At 41.8% G+C, this 16,818-nt stretch overlaps 1 protein-coding gene across 1 annotated transcript; it reads right to left on the bottom strand.

The window, feature by feature from the left end:
- Window positions 1-28: 28 nt before the first annotated feature.
- LOC111223569 (arachidonate 5-lipoxygenase-like) lies at window positions 29-13,792 on the bottom strand. Its single transcript, XM_022747762.1, has 16 exons — window positions 13,579-13,792; window positions 8,921-9,004; window positions 8,653-8,799; window positions 7,308-7,506; window positions 6,606-6,687; window positions 6,300-6,422; window positions 6,105-6,211; window positions 4,653-4,825; window positions 4,393-4,536; window positions 3,260-3,463; window positions 2,710-2,796; window positions 2,313-2,482; window positions 1,576-1,697; window positions 1,314-1,414; window positions 1,011-1,181; window positions 29-358 (listed from the first exon to the last, which is right to left on the bottom strand). The coding sequence occupies exons 3-16, from the start codon at window positions 8,797-8,799 to the stop codon at window positions 179-181; spliced, it is 2,010 nt and encodes a 669-aa protein (XP_022603483.1). The 5' UTR covers window positions 8,921-9,004; window positions 13,579-13,792; the 3' UTR covers window positions 29-178.
- Window positions 13,793-16,818: the final 3,026 nt, after the last annotated feature.

Raw genomic sequence — 16,818 nt, 5'->3', positions numbered from 1 at the left:
TACAAATCATAAATGTCTAATCATTGACTTGTAGAAAATGTTTGTTTTTTATTTTTACATTGAATCGCAGTAGATGCAATTACAATCTTTTTTTTAAAACAATGATGAATAAAAAAATGAATAAATGAAAATAAAACAGAAAAATCAAAAATAATCTTGCTCTGAGTGGTCTGTATTTCTATATGGTGATGCTGTTCTCGATGTGGCTCGGCAGGAGGAACAGGTACTGCAGCTCCAGTCCTTCATTCTGACTCAGGATGTGGTCCTCGATTTCTTTCAGCTCTGTTCTGAACCCATCGATCAGCTCCACAGCCCGGCCCTCAGTGAAGTGCTGCTCCGTGTACTGGCCCAAAGGAATCTGGGCAGAAGAAGACATAGGAGTAAGGGGGGGGGGGGCGTCTATGACCATAATGCTTGTGAATATATGCTGTCATGAATACTAGCAGTGGTTTAGAGCCACTGGTAATGAGACTCCAGCTCTATGAGTACATAAGTAGCCCTCAAACAGGCTTCACTATCGGTTAACCCTCTTTGAGGCTCTGCCTTTCAACCCTGAGACATATTTGCGTTCAGTGAAGAGGTAGAAACCATACACCCACATAAAACCCCAGGGCACCGCTGCTCAGCTCCCCTCAGGGCTCAGCAAACCCAGACAAACGAGGTGGGACTGTAGTTAGAGGGCTACAGATCAACACGTTTACACAATAATGTGTTTTGGCCTCCTGAATGTGACATCTCTAAATGTCCTTGAGGGAATTTCTTCACATTTGGCACAAACTTTCACTTGGACTCAAAGATGAACTAATTAGACTTTGGTGGCCAAAGGTCAAAGGTCACTGTGACCTCAGAAAACATATTTATTGCTAATTATGACACAATTTTACACAAATGTGTAGGGAGGAAGGATAAAATGAAGTGATTACATTTTATATCCAAAAGGTCCAAGGTCAACTTCACTGTGACATCATAATGTTCTGCATAAACTCGTTTTTATTGAGAAAATAACTCACAGCGTCTGGTTGTGCTCGCCCCAGATGCCATGTGATCGCCATCTGCACACAGGACTGGCTGACGTCAGGAAGGGTGGCCATGATCATTTCCATGGTAACAGCATCCTTGTCTGTTGGTGGGGGTTGCCTCATGGTGCAGGGGGTGTTGGGGACCCAGGCACACCAGTCAAACTAAAATAATAAATGAGTATTCACGAGGGGCCGATCCCTTCCTGAATTAAAATCAGTCCAGTTCATTCATGCTGATTCATAGTCACAGTGTGTGTGAATGTGTGTGTGTGTGTGTGTGTGTGTGCTCAGCACCTGTCCGTTGTTAGTGGCAGCATGCTGGGCTGTACTGGTGAAGATGGCCACCGTCAGCAGGGTGGACAGTTCCTCTCTGGTGCTGAGCGTACTGGGCAGACCTGAAATAAACCATCATCAGCTAGAAGATACACATCCTGTACACGCAATACATCATCTGCTCTTAGTGTGAACTATCCCATTTTAAATGCTTTACATGACTGCATCATCACTGATCTGTGTCAAGTATTAAGGATGAAGATACAGGATACTAATGACTCACCAAAGTTGGGGAGCTCTGTGAAGCCCTCCTGTGATATGTCTCTGATCCAGGCCTGGATCTCCTGGTCCTCCTGCATGTCGGAGTCTGACTGGTAGAACAGGTCCACCATACCTGAAACAAAACTGAGGGAAGAGTTAGATTCAGTTAGTGAACTCTAAATATCTGATGAGAAGGGTTTGAACATGTCAGATGTTGTCGACCTCTGCTGGGAGAATCAAGAAGACACCGCTTAAACCAAGATACAGAAAGACGTACAGTATCAACTACACCAGGATCCCTCAGTGTAGCTGTTGATCCCTGGGAGGACTGAAGGATCTAGACCTTATGGTGTATTTTATTCTGATATCTCTTTTCATTAAAGTTTATATAAACAGTTCATTCACAATCTTAATATTCCAGCTTCCTCAGATGAGAAGGTTATGGCTCTGAAAGTCCCAGTTAATGTGCCACTGATTATATTCAACTGATAAAAGTTCATCTAATGAAGATATTAATTCAGCTGTGATATGAAAGATATGAAAATACTCAAGGAGTATTTTTAGACAACACAGGATTATTGACATGATTAAAGTTCTTTTTTCCGGTCCTGTCAGTCATCAACACAGATCATATCTGCTCCTGTCAGTTTCCCATGTGTTAGTATCAGCATGGCGTGTTAGTATCAGCATGGAGTGTTAGTATCAGCATGGTGTGTTAGTATCTACATGGTGTGTTAGTATCTACATGGCGCTGTCTACCTGTGTATGGCGTCCCAGAGCATCAGACTGTATTCTCTGTAGAAATACTTTGGGAGCTGAGACACTCCTCTGTCAGCAAAATCTTTGTGGGGCTGGAGGGAGCGGTAGGTCAGCACCTTGTACTCCCTCTGAGCCAGAATCAACAGGCCATCACCACCTGTGGACACAACCTACACACACACACACACACACACACACATGATCATCACCACAGTGATAACAAACAAACATCACTGTAATCATCAACAGTGTTTAATACAAGACATCCAAGATCAATACTGTGACTGTGATGAGGTTGAGGTCCTGGTAACTATGATAGTCTGTGCTGAGGTTTGTCAAGTCCACATCAAATAAGTTCTAACATCCATAAAACACTTTCTGTTTCAGAGTGACCCACCCGCTTAAAGATGCCATTAGGAGAGATGAGCTGAGTGCGCCCCCTACAGTTGATCTCTAGAGTGTAGCGCAGATGAGGGGCCAAGAGCTACAACAGGAAGACATAAAACTGTTCAGGTTACAGCGCGACTGTGTTAGCTACAGCATTTAGCTAACAACCACATTCTCACATGACAAAGTCACAAATAACAAACAACACAAAAGCGTTGCTAATGAAGGTGGAATAACCACAGTATAATATCTCTGTTATAATTTCATCACTACAGCAACAGAGTCATGTTGAATTCTCCTTTTTAACATAAAGACTGTTTTGAGCATTTATTACTTTCACTTGTCTCTACTTTGCCATTTGCTTGTGTACTGTCAATACAGATGTTTCAAATTAAAAGCTGCCAGTAAAGGGAGGGGTATGTTCTTTGATTCTCTGGAAGGCTTTTTAATGTGAAACATCTGTGCAGGTGTTGAGTCTCACTGACAGTAGCTTAACAGTTAAAAAATCACGTGGAAGAGACTGGAAATAATTAGTCAGTAGCAATGGTGTGGTTGTTCACCTTATATATAGGATGTACCGCAGGCAGCTGCCTAAGAGTGGCCACACAAAACACCTCTATCACCAGGTGAGTCCTGAGCAGGTGAGACAGCAGCTGGAACACCTGAAACTCAGAGTGACGCACCCACATCTTGGCCAACAGCCATGCCAAAGGTGGGTCTCTGGGCAGGAATATGGGGGAGTCCAGGCCTGGAGTCTGCTCCAGCTGAGAATGAGGAAGGGAAACTATTACACTCAGTCCTGGTCCCCCACAAAAGGGAACTAAAACTTTACACATATACACCTAGATCATTTAAGTTCAGATAAGTATAGTGTAGTGCAGTGCAGTGTAGTGTAGTGTGGTGCAGTGTGGTGCAGTACAGTGATATGTAGTGTAGTGCAGTGTAGTGTGGTGCAGTGTAGTGTGGTGTAGTGCAGTGATATGTAGTGCAGTACAGTGATATGTAGTGTAGTGCAGTGTAGTGTGGTGCAGTGTAGTGTAGTGCAGTGATATGTAGTGCAGTGCAGTGTAGTGTAGTGTAGTACAGATATATGTAGTGCAGTGTAGTGTAGTATAGTGCAGTGTAGTACAGTGATATGTAGTGTAGTCCAGTGCAGTGTAGTGTAGTGTAGCGTAGTGTAGTGCAGTGCAGTTTATAAAATGTTCTCACGTTTTTATATTCTGAGAATTTCCTACATATGTCCTATGTTTGCATTATTTATTGATTTTGAAAGACTTTTCACAAGTAATATTTTTATATTTTCATTAATTTCTTGTATTTACATTCAGCTTTCTCTTATCTTAATTCACTAATCTCTGATCTTTATACAATTCTCTCAGATTTACATGCAATATTCTCAAGTTTATGTCAATATTTTTGTCAGGTTGCATTTTTCTTTTTTAAGTTTTTCATATTGTCAGACTTCCATTAAAAAATTAACCATCTAATAACAAATTCTGAAAAAAAAACCCATCTCCCGGTAACTAAAGACTACAGACTTTGATGCTTTCTGCTACTCAGTGCTGCTGCTGCAACAACACAACTAATCAAGTTTCACTGTAAATAAACTCTGCATGTGTGATTGTGTGAACATCAGTACCATGTTGAGTTCAGTCAGTATGTCAGTGCTGGTCTATGTGTAAATGATACATACCTGTATAGCAACAGGTATGAGTCCTTCATCTGGGTGTTGGTACATGAGACAGAGCGGAGCAGCGATGTACTGAGGTTTACCCTTGATTGTGTTGGAGGGGATCCCGTCCATGATGGCGTAGTCTAACAAGTAGATGTTCCCTGCCTGGACAGGAGAGAAGAAGACACACTGAGGACATGAAGGGAGGAGGGAATATGAAATCATTCTGCAGTTTCACAGCACATTAAAGCCTCTATAGACAGAGGTATGGATTTCTCCACCTTGAGTTCTTTGTCCAGGTTGGTCCCCGGAGCCATGGAGCTCTGGACCATGTCTGATGTGACAGGGAAGTTCTCTGGCAGCTTCCTGCACTTCTGGATCATCCTGGGGTTCGAGCCGTTCAAACACTGGTAGCCAAAAAACCAGTCCTCCTTCCAGTGCTCCATACAGTACTCTGAGTCAAACACATATAGACTGAGTGAGCGATGATACTCTGATGAATGTGTATAAACTACTGTAGAGGTGTAAGCAGCCTTATATATTTATTGTGTTAGCACTGAACAACTACATCATCTGAGGTTTTGATTCAATGTCTGTTAGCTTGAAACAGAGTGGTGATAGATGACCTCTGTGGGAAAACACATGGTGTAATATAGGCTGATGGAACAGAAGCTAATGCAGACATCGGGCAGAACCTCAGCTTTGACTGCAGAGATGTTCATATCTACTGCAGTTAATGTTATTATCCACTCAGCTGACAAACCAGCTAACTGCTAGCTTTACCTGTTTGTCATTTGAGTCAAAATGTGTCAGTTGTTTAATGAAGACCAACATATCTGCTGCTACTGAACAGTAGCCAGCTAACTCTGGGGTTACCATAGGTTCTTGACCTCAAAAGACAAAGGCCTGAGGCCTGAGGCTTCAAACAAACCAGACGTATGTATGACGTGTCCAAAGGCAAAAGTGAGCATAATGCCACACACTTTAGGGCAGTCTACTCTCACAGACATGGTACTACAGACAGAAAGTAGGTCTGAAGAATGAGAAGAAAAAAAGAGTTTGAGAGAGAAGTGCAAACGTCACTGGTCAGCTACAGTTAGTTAGTCCTTCTGCCCACTACAAAAGACACTGAATAACAGTTGTGTTTTGAAAGGGTTGAAATTACTGTATACGTAATTACTGTATAACACGTTGGCAACAGCCAGGACTGGAGGCATTATGTTTTGAAGTTGTCTGTCCCTACGCACAAACCTACTTACCTACAGTGTGTTCGTATGTAGGAAGAATTGGACAAGTATGTCCCATTTCTGTTAATGCGATATCTCAGTAACACTTGGAGGGAATTTTCTTCAAATTTGGTACTAACCTTCATATGGACTCATGGATGAACTACTTAGATTTTAATGGTCAAAGGTCAAAGGTCAAGGTCACAATCACCTCACAAAACACAGTTTTAGCCTTGTGAATGCAATATCTTGGAGGGAACACCTTAAGGGAATCACTTTTAATACAGAACAACTGTCCATTTGGACTCATGGATGAACTACTTAGATTTTAATGGTCAATGGGCAAAGGTCACATGTTAGAGTAAAGTAATTCAGCTTTAGTCTTTAATAATTTAATTGATAGATTGTCATTGTGTTCCTGATTTTCCAGACGTTAGCATCAACTAACAGAAAACAGTATGAGAGGCTGTATGTCATGGCTGACATCAGCTGCTGTCAGCCACCCACCAGATATGGGGCTTTTCAGCTTCCAGAAGATCCTTTTGAAATCATCCAGGTCATTCCAGGACTTCCCAAACCTGATGGCCAACTTCTTCAGAGACAACTCCAGCAAGCTGTTGAGAAGGAACGGTGCATCACATGGTTAGGATACCGTGTGTGTGTGTGTGTGTGTGTGTGTGTGTGTGTGTGCGCACCACCTACGCGAATTGTAAAGAGTGTTCAAAGTCGCTCCTCTTCTCGTTTTCAAAGCGGACATCTTGAGGTAAATCTGCTTCTGTTTTAGCATCAATACATCTGGGAATCCCTGGAGCCCACGTTACCCATCTGTCACACACACACACACACACACACACACGACCATAGAAATACAACACATGAAACCTTTAACACATCCCCTCTGGAGGGTGAAGCTTTGTGCCGTGTTGCTGTTGTGTTGTTGATGTGTTGTGTTGTTATGTTATTGTTCTGTTGTTGTGTCATTGTGTTGTTGTTGTTGTGTTGTTGGACCTGTAAATCTTCTGCCTCTCCTGCAGCTCTGTCTTCCTGTGCTCCAGCAGCTGAGATAAGGACTCGTCCCTCAGTGTCTTAGCTGAGGAGACAGGACAGTGGACTCTTACCAGCAGTTCAGGCCTACAGAGGTTCATGATCAACCCTTCTCCCCACAGCTGCAATGTAAGTGCTGCTGCTAATGGATCAGTTAGGGGTTGGCAGCTTTGCCCAAAGGCACCTTGACAACATGTTAACAGCCGAATCTCTTCCTGTCACGTTTGGTGGAAATACTGAATATACTGAAAAAGATGAATACTGAAAAAAGATGTCTTTTAATAACAGAAAGAAACTTACAAAAACAAGAATCCAAAAAAAAAAAACAGGCAGAGACAAAATCCAAGAACTCGGGAGCACGACAAACAGAAACTTCACAGAGTGAGAGAAATATGAGCAGAACTGGAGAACAAAGTAGGTCGACAGACAGACTGACAAAGACACGTTGGAGCACACAGAAACTAAATACACACCAGGGAGGCAAGGATGATTGAACACAGGTGAAACAAGTTAGGGTGGGGCACACAATCAACAAGGGGGGGGGGGGACACAAGACAGGAAGTAAAAACACTGGACACACAAGGAACTATATTACAAAATAAAACAGGAAATGAATCAGATGTCCAAACAAAAAGTGTCCATCGGGGCAAACATGATGCTTCCTACCTGTTCCCGCTCTGACCTCCACCTTGATGTCTCCTACGAGCCAGCGGTAACAGGGGAAAGTGACTTTGTCTCCACTTGGAGGCTCCACCGTGATGTAGCGACAGAACCAGTTGTCTTCCACCCAGTACCTCTGTTTCTCCAGTCTGACCAGGAGCAGAGAACCCAGAGGGGAGGGGCTGGTCACCTTGTACTGGTCCACCTGACGGAGGTGGATGAAGACGGAGAAAGAAAGGTTGACAAACACTAAACACTGCTGCATTCAAACTAAAAGATTCACTGACTGAATCATAATGTAAAACCCCCAGTGGGTTTGGGGTCTTCCCCCCGGATCTTCCTCACATTTGGATGCACCAGGAAATCTTCCACTGAGAGAGGTCCAGGAGAAATCCTGATCAGAACACAAAACCACCTCAACAGATCTACTCCAAGCTCTGTCCTGATGTTGGAGCTCCTTACTCACCAACTGAGCTCAGCCTGCTGGTGTAGGAAACTTTATATCTCATTCTTTCAGTCGTTACCTAAAGCTCATGTCCACAGGTGAGGGGTAGCAGATCGATCTGTGAATCAAGAGCTTCACCTTCAGACTTCCCTCCTCACTATGTCTGTCTGGTCCTACTCACCCTCAGCAGGACCCCGACGATCTTGAACTCCTTTACTTGCTGCTAACAAACAAAGATTCTGGTCCTGACTTGCAAAGCAACAGTATATTTTCCTGTAACACGTTTTTTTGCTAAATTTAATTGAGAGGTGACCAGGAGGAACCTGGTTGCTGGTCCTGAAGGTCTTAAATTTTCCAGACTGAGTAAATCAGATCCAGAAGGTAACAACTCTGCTTTTCACCGTTGTGTTGCAGATAAGATATTTGAAGGAGCTATTTGTAAGTTTTGTTATTGCTACATAGCCAACATTAGCGTAGCATTAACAGCTGATTACTTACCAGTCTCACCAAGACCTTCAGCCATCGTTGTTTTTAAAAGACTGGACAATACAATGACTTAGTATCAGTAATAATATGGGCCTGCTGGACCTGGGCTAGTTGGTAAACATGCTAACCTCACAATGTTTCTTCGAGACTGGTAAGTAAACAGCTGCTGATGCTAACATTAGCTATGTAGCAATAGAAAAAGTTACAAATAGCTCCTTTAATTAAAAAGTATGGATTGTATTTCTTTAAGGGAAACAACAACCATCATTTCACTTTAATTCCTACTGTCAGAGTCGAAGATTCATCGTCAGACTGTGGAGTTAAAATATCTTTACAAACTACAAACCAAACATGAATAAAGAAACAGAAGAAGAAGAGGACGTAAAGATAAACTGTGTGCTGACTGGAGCTGAGTCTTACTGCTCCTCGACAGAAGTCCAGTCCAGGGTTGTCCAGCAGGGTGCGCTCACTCTCCCCTCTCTCCCCCACCAGGGTCACAAACACATAGTTGTTGGTGCCTGAATACTGTGATGTACCAGTGGCTACTGTTACACTGTAGACCTCCATCTGAGGACATGGACACACACACACACACATACACACACACACAGTATGTTGAGTATGACAGCTTCTATCTAGCTGTTGACGTTCATCAAAACATTGTACAACACACTGTAAAGAGGATTACCACTGATTGTCTGGACAGCAGTGTTCGGTGGGCAGGGCAAAGCAGCAGTCGACCAATCAGCAGCCAGATAAAGATGTGAGTGAGCTGTGAATGGGCAAAACACACAGTCAAAGGACAATAAAAGGACGACATCATATAAAAGAAAGTCTATAAAAAATGTGTTTTAAGAGGTGATTTAAAATAATAATTTAAAATTGTATAGGTAGTTACAGTCAGTTTAGTGTAATTTATTTATCTATAAATAATATGTTCAGCTTCACTGAAAACACTTGATAACATACATCCATTGGTTGTTTCGGGGGGAAGAGCTACATTTTGGGACATTGCTGTTGGTTAACGTTTGTCAGCCCTCAGGGGCCCTCAGGGGCCCTCAGGGGCCCTCAGGGGCCCCCAACAGCCTGAGACCACAAGCAGTTGCCTGCGCATCTGAGCACAACCTTAATGTTTGTCTCAGTCAGATATTACTGTTGTTACTGTGAAGCTGATAAATCTAAAGACAACAGCTCAGCTCTGTGGTAGAGGCCTCACAAGCTAACAGAGTAAATAACATAAAAAGACATCTGCCTTACAGTTGTTTCCTCCATCAACCAACCAAGTATCAGGAAATATGGTCTGAGTCTCCCTTTCCTGAGTTACAGTATTGAACAATGACCAGAAGTGTTTTTGTAGAACATTATGATGTCACAGTGTAGTTCATCCTTGTGCCAAATTTGAAGAAATTCTGTCTTTTAACTGCATCAATGATGTCAAGTATTTCACTGTTAATTAGCTGCAGTGATGAGTCACAGAGCTGCAGCTGGACGGTCCAGTTCACTCATCTGAAGAAAATCAAACCTCAGAGTTTGTTAGTTGTTGAGTTTTTCAGGTTTTTGTCTCAGACTGACTCGACCTGCGTCTCATCTCAGAAACACAGCTACACACATTTACACTCCAGGCTGCGCCTTGTCTCGACTGTTGACATGTTTGTGCCCAGATCTACAGTTAATGTTGGTTGGTTTAGTTTTTATCACACAATCTGGCCCCTGACAAATACACATACACATACACATACACATACACATACACATACACATACACATACACAAACACATACACATACACATGCACATGCACATGCACATGCACATACACATACACACACACATACACATACACATACACATACACATGCACATACACATGCACATATACATGCACATGCACACACACATACACACACACATACACATACACATGCAAATACACATGCACATATATATGCACATACACATGCACATACACATGCACATGCACATACACATACACATACACATGCAAATACACATGCACATACACATGCACATGCACATGCACATACATGCACATGCACATACACATACACATACACGTTACAAAAGAACTCAAACTAACACTGAGACTAATAAAAACCAAACGAAACTAAAGAAAACCTGCTTTAAAAACAAATTCAAACTAAACTGAATAAATAAATAAATAAAATAAAAACTAATTAAAAATCCAAAACCTGATATAATCTTGATGTGAAACGGTGAATCAGGCGGTCTAAAGCTTTGCCAGCGCTACATGTTGGTGGAAGTGGTTTTGGTTTTCTTGGTGTGGGTTAAACCACATAGTTCCTGTTAGATCTAAGAGGAAGGCTTCATGCTCCACCTCTCAATAATATGATAGATAACAATATGTTTCAGCTCCAGGTCCAGGTCTGGTTCTTCTCTGATTCAACAGGACAGAGTCTCCTGGACAGAGTCAGCTGGTTTCCCCAGTTTACAGTGAAGGAAGCTGACAGTCCTGCACAGACCTCTGCAGCACCTTAACTGTGACCTGGACCCACCCAGGATCAGTGGTCTCACCTCACCCCTCAGCTGCCTGTCACTTGACTCTGTCTCCTCCAGTTCAGTTTCACATGGCTGAGAAGAAGTTAAACTACAGACCTGTCAGTATGTAACAGTTTGATATGGACCCTGTAGTCTCCACAGTTGAACATCATCCAGGTGTCACATTAATCAATGACTAATTACCTGTTGTTGACCTGCGCTCTGTGTGATGAGCTGCTGTCTGTGTAAATTCTTGGTAATCATTTGAATATTATCTCATGAGTAATCAAATGTGTAAACCGCTCTGATGTAAATCATCCGGTGGAACAACAGATGAGTGAGCACTCACCACCCACGGAGGATGTGACCCTGAACCAGTATCAGAGTCTGTGTTCACAGCACTCTGATCATCACTGATTATTTATGTATTTATTTATTTGTTTGTTTATTCTACTCTTCATGGGATAAACGCAAGTAAATATGACATCATTATACAAAACAATGATTCACTCAAATGAATTCAAGAATTCATTATAAAGACTGACGATTACTATTTGCAATAATGTAACTCAGCGTGTGGAATTCACTTATCTGCTGCTACTTTTTCTTTTTTTTTGTTATATCTAAGTCTTTTAATTGTATATATTATATTATTATATTATTAATCTTTTCAGATGATGTTTTTTTCTATCTTCACTTTGCTGTTGTAACACTGTAAATTTCCCCACTGTGAGATTAATAAATGAATATCCTATCTTATCTTAATAACAACAATGAGGAGTTTCCATACTGGAACATGGAAGTCCCGCTCAAACTGAATGATTAATGATCATAAGGTCAGATATTATGTAATAAAACATGTCCTGTTTGTGGAGCAACTGGTATCTTTAAACTCTGTTCAAAAACATTTTCGTTTGTCAAGTGTGAAATATCTGATGGTGAACTATTCCATCTTTTCATTCCTCTGTACATGACAGTACGTTTCCTCGCATTAGCTTCTGAGAGAAGTAAAAAAAAAACCTCTTGCAGGTGTCATTTTAAAGTTGTGTCCATTACTCCAATATAAAAAGTGATGGTACAGGACATTTGGTATTTTAGACAATAAAATATTTCTAATAAAACACAGGAAAGAAAGAATCCTCATGTCTTTAATGACCAACTAAAGACTGTTGTTATTATTTATTTATTTATTTTTTACTGTTGTTCGTTTTTGTTGTTATTTTCTTGTTTTAGTTTTTTTTTTTTTTTTGATTTACATTGTTTTGCATTATGATGTCGTGTTTACTGAGTGGAGCCCAGGGAGAGTAGGTGCTGCCTTGGTAGTGACCGATGAAGATCAAAATAAATGAATGAAATATAACATAAAATTGTGTAAACAGGACGCTCTAATGTTTCCTTGTCAGATTCAGGATCAGACTGTGATCAGAGATAAACTAAGACAATCCACCGAAGAACAACTGACACAGGAAGTTAGAACGAGATAAAACACACACGATACTTGGTTAATATGCTTGTTAAACACTTGTTCTCAGTATATATATATATATATATATGGATCATGTTCAGAGGAGACGTTTCGACTGAACGAACATTAATTAACATCAATTAACAGCTGAGTTCCAGGAGGGTGGACTGGATGGAGGTTCACAGTTCTGTCTGTGGTCCAGGTTCAGACACTGAATCTTTATCATTAGTGACAGATGGAAGTTTAATGGTTTAATGTAAATAAACATGATGTGAACTGTTTTCTGTATGAAACTAGACCAGGATCATGAACCAGGAGCCCAGAGAGTCACTGCAACAGGATGTTGAACTGTAACAACACATTTGACTGAGGCGTTCAGGATCAATGTATCTGTGACTTGTCAAAAATGTAAATTAATATTTGCACAGTGATGCACAATGATTGTTGTTCAGACATTTAAATAAGATGGCGAACAGATCATTTTCAACTCTCAGGGCCACGTGATATCTTTGATATTTTCATATGAAATAATGAGAAAGTTTCAGAAACATTTAAAGACACACTGTGTTAATGAAGGAGAGACATTTCAGATTCTGAACTGATTCTGGATCAGTGGCTGAAGTAAATCTGGGTCACAGACCAGCTGATCTCTGTACTGTGGGTCAGGTTTCCTTCAATTGTGTCTCTTCTATTGAAGCAGTTGAGGTTCAGGTGGGTCAGGTAAGTTTACCTGCAGCCACTGTTCACCTGGTATAAACAAGACTGTGCCTCAAGTTTCCATCAGCATCATAGAGAGTGATTAATACGTTACCTTATTTTTAAAAAATAAATGATCAATTATCAAAAAGTTATCAATTAATTATATTCATTATTAAATGAACGCGTTATTTTGACAACCACATCACTTTCAATTAAGAAGTGGTCTCAGACTCTACGACCCCTGTGTGTGTGTGTGTGTGTGTGTGTGTGTGTGTTAAAGTGTGATCCATTCACTGACAGGAATCTGATCCCAGCTCAGTTCTGCTGTTATATAAAATATTAAATCAGCAGACATAAAGTTATGTAACATTGGTGAGGCAGCTGCTCCTCTGAGCCAACAGAGAGGTCACTGAATGCAACACTCAGACCCCTTCACTCCTCCGAGGACTGCACCTTCACTACAGGACTAATATTTGACATGTGGACAGGATGACAGCTGCTGGTGATATAAATGCAGGAAAAAGCTGCATATGCAAAGATAATGAGTACATAATGATATCTGATATAAAACCTGTTTTTAGTTCAGAAAAGAACTGATGCAGAAGCTGAATGTCACACTGGAGTAAGTAACCTCTTTGAGTCTGTAAGGAGCCAGAAACACTGACCGTGTTCAGAGCTGAGGATCAGGTTCTCCTCTTCTGTCCTGCAGGTCTCCTCTGGTCCTGGTTCTGGTTCCCGCCCTGGCTCTGGTTCTCTCACTTCCTCTTCTCCCCTCGCGTCCTGTTTCTCCTCTTTGTGTCTGTTCACACGTCTCCGCTGCAAGCTCAGTCTCTCCACCGCTCCTTCACTCTACAGACTGCCTCTCTCTGCCCTCAATCAGTCCTTTGTGTAGCCTCATCTCTCTCGCCCTCAAACACATGCAGTCACACCCCCACCACACTGAGTTACAAAAAGGGAAGTTGGTCCAATATGTGAGCACCGCAAGGTCAGATAAGAGTCACGTCACAGAGTGACAGCTGTGAAAACTCACAAACTGAATTTAAAGAAGTGCATGAAGTGAGGTTGAGAAACACACTGCGCTGATGGAGAATGGTAAAGTAAACTCTTCTGGTTCTGGACTTCAGCAGTGAAATGTTACAACACTCCCAAAAAGAAACCATGATAATGTTCAGAGCTGGATTTCACATATTGTTTCCAAATGTGCGAGTCTGGATTTGTACTGAACTGAGTGAACCAGTTTGAACCAGAACTGAGGCAGGTTCTCCAAGATGCTGGAACCACCTACGTGATAAGAACCTGAAAAACTCAGAGCGGGTGTACTAAGGAGAACTGGAGCTGGTTTAAAGGCAAAGGGGGGTCACAGCAAAAACTGGTCTGATTACCAGCAGTGACAGAATGTGGCCGGTACTGTTTTCACCTTGTGAGTCTGTGTGTGTGTGTGTGTGTGTGTGTGTGTCATCATGGCAAATTGTGGTCTTGGAGACACCTACTGCAGCAGGGACTACCACTAAGGAGGTTTTGAGTCTGTCTGTGTAACAACGAACTTTGTTGTGTGTGTCATAGGCTTTAAATAAAGATGGACGTAGCCTCCGTGACGTCACTCACAGGTTTTCTGGGGAGCGGTTCTGAAGCTCAGAGTGAGCTGCTCCACCTTCGCCATCTTGCCAGTACCTGACTCCACCCCTAATCCAACATGGACAGAGGTGGGACGTGTGTGGAGCTGAGACCACCTGTCACTCAAAGCCATGCCCTCAATTCTACATAACTTTAAATGTAAACAGCTGAGTTATATAAACAGTCATCATGAAGGAGGAAATTAGCTCTAGAGACCAAAAGTGTTTTTGTACCAGGCTGTAAACATGTTAATTTCTGCTGTAAAGTTGGACATTTCAACATGGGAGTCGATGGGGACTGACTCACTGTTGGAGCCAGACTCATTAGAGGAACTGCAGCTTTTGGTTCTTCAGTGTCGGCTTCATCTTTCAGCCTCGGAGGTTGATGCTTGGCGTGTAGTTAAGATAAAAATGAAGGCGGAGTGTGAAGGTGGGTGTGGACTGACCCCTGAGTGAGAACACAAACATGTTGATGAGCCTAACTGCTGCTGGGATCCTGATAATCCTCATACAATGGACGAAGTTTAGATGAAGCTCATTTCAAAACTATTGATGAACTGTGAAAACTCACAGACTGAATTTAAAGAAGTGCATGAAGTGAGGTTGAGAAACACACTGCGCTGATGAAGAATGGTAAAGGAAGCTCTTCTAGACTTCAGCAGTGAAATGTTACAACACTCCGAAAAGAAACCATGATAAACCTCCTCAGATCAGAATCTCCTACAGTACAAGCACCTAAAGGAACAACTTCACCCATTAAAAACACAAGCACCTCATAAAAGAACAGAGAGAAAAATCCTCAACTAATTACATTGAAATATAACAAAACCCAAACCGGAATCTTCTGAGTTTTAGTTACCTAGAAAAGTCTAAATAATTATTTGTCATTATGCAGAGGTACCTGTATAATTTCTGTAAAGTAAAACATGTATCTGCTCTGTTTTCTGCTTCCTATGGAAGAAGCTCTGAGGCAGCGCCAGGATCATTTTTCTACGTTTCTTTTTTTTTTTTTGCCAAGATCATTTTGGTAGTTATTTCTTTCTTTTTTTTTTAATCACCAGCCTCTCAGGGTTTGAGTAAACAGGATGTTTACATGAAAATATCGAGGAAGTGAATCACAGTAGTAACAGACTCTGGAGGACGACGACGTTCACCAGTCCTGGTTCACACTGTTCAAAAGACGTGTGTGATATCTACTGTGGCTTGGACAAAATAAAACCTGATGATGTCACAATGATGTCATCTGCTCCTGGAAACTACAGATTCATGACAGAAAACCTGAGTTACAAACTGTGGACTTTCCAACACAGAGACACTTACCTGTGGCGTAACTAGAAATAGCTAGCGAAATAGAGTTTTTGATGTGTGAACCATGAGAAGGAAAATATCACAGCCTCTGCTGGACAGATTATTTATTCTTTACTCTAATCTCTGATAGTGTCATACTGTTATTATATATTAGATTTATATGACAGCGTGCACGATAGGGAAAGTAATACGAGAGGAGTCTTTAGTGATCAGACCTCCATCATGGGGCCATGAAACAGCCTGAACACGGTCCACACACTGGCGGTGGTGAAGAGGAGGTGAGGCGGAAAACCTGGAGGGACGAGATGTGGAGCAGGATTCACTGGATCTGGACAGATGTTTTTTTTTTTTTTTTTGGATAGACAAAATTCATGGACAGAATCCATGAATCCATAAATGGTGGACCTGAAGGAAACTGTGAGTCAGCAGGGTGGAGGAGGACTGAGAAGACAGTGATGAGAGAGAGAGAGAGAGAGAGAGAGAGAGAGAGAGAGAGAGAGAGAGAGAGAGAGAACTCATGAAGACAGTCCTCCTGAGTAAACTTCATGTTACTATGGTAATACAATCATGTGATCCAGGCTTTGTTACTTGTTCTCCCTGTCCCAGATGTTCAGAGCTGGATTTCACATATTGTTTCCAAATGTGCGAGTCTGGATTTGTACTGAACTGAGTGAACCAGTTTGAACCAGAACTGAGGCAGGTTCTCCAAGATGCTGGAACCACCTACGTGATAAGAACCTGAAAAACTCAGAGCGGGTGTACTAAGGAGAACTGGAGCTGGTTTAAAGGCAAAGGGGGGTCACAGCAAAAACTGGTCTGATTACCAGCAGTGACAGAATGTGGCCGGTACTGTTTTCACCTTGTGAGTGTGTGTGTGTGTGTGTGTGTGTTATGTGTGTGTGTGTGTGTGTCATCATGGCAAATTGTGGTCTTGGAGACACCTACTGCAGCAGGGACTACCACTAAGCAGGTTTTGAGTCTGTC

This window comes from Seriola dumerili, unplaced genomic scaffold (genome assembly GCF_002260705.1).
Source record: "Seriola dumerili isolate Sdu_G_001 unplaced genomic scaffold, Sdu_1.0 BDQW01000111.1, whole genome shotgun sequence".
In the NCBI taxonomy this organism is placed as follows: Eukaryota; Metazoa; Chordata; class Actinopteri; order Carangiformes; family Carangidae; genus Seriola; species Seriola dumerili.
This window is presented reverse-complemented; position numbering and strand designations above follow the sequence as displayed.

Excerpts from the sequence above, each read along its gene's own strand:
- LOC111223569 (XM_022747762.1), bottom strand. The coding sequence starts at position 8,799 with ATGGAGGTCTACAGTGTAACAGTAGCCACTGGTACATCACAGTATTCA. Across the intron at positions 3,464-4,392 it reads TCATACCTGTTGCTATACAG|CTGGAGCAGACTCCAGGCCT; the intron begins GTATGTATCATT and ends CCTCATTCTCAG. Across the intron at positions 2,797-3,259 it reads CGGTACATCCTATATATAAG|CTCTTGGCCCCTCATCTGCG; the intron begins GTGAACAACCAC and ends TTCCTGTTGTAG.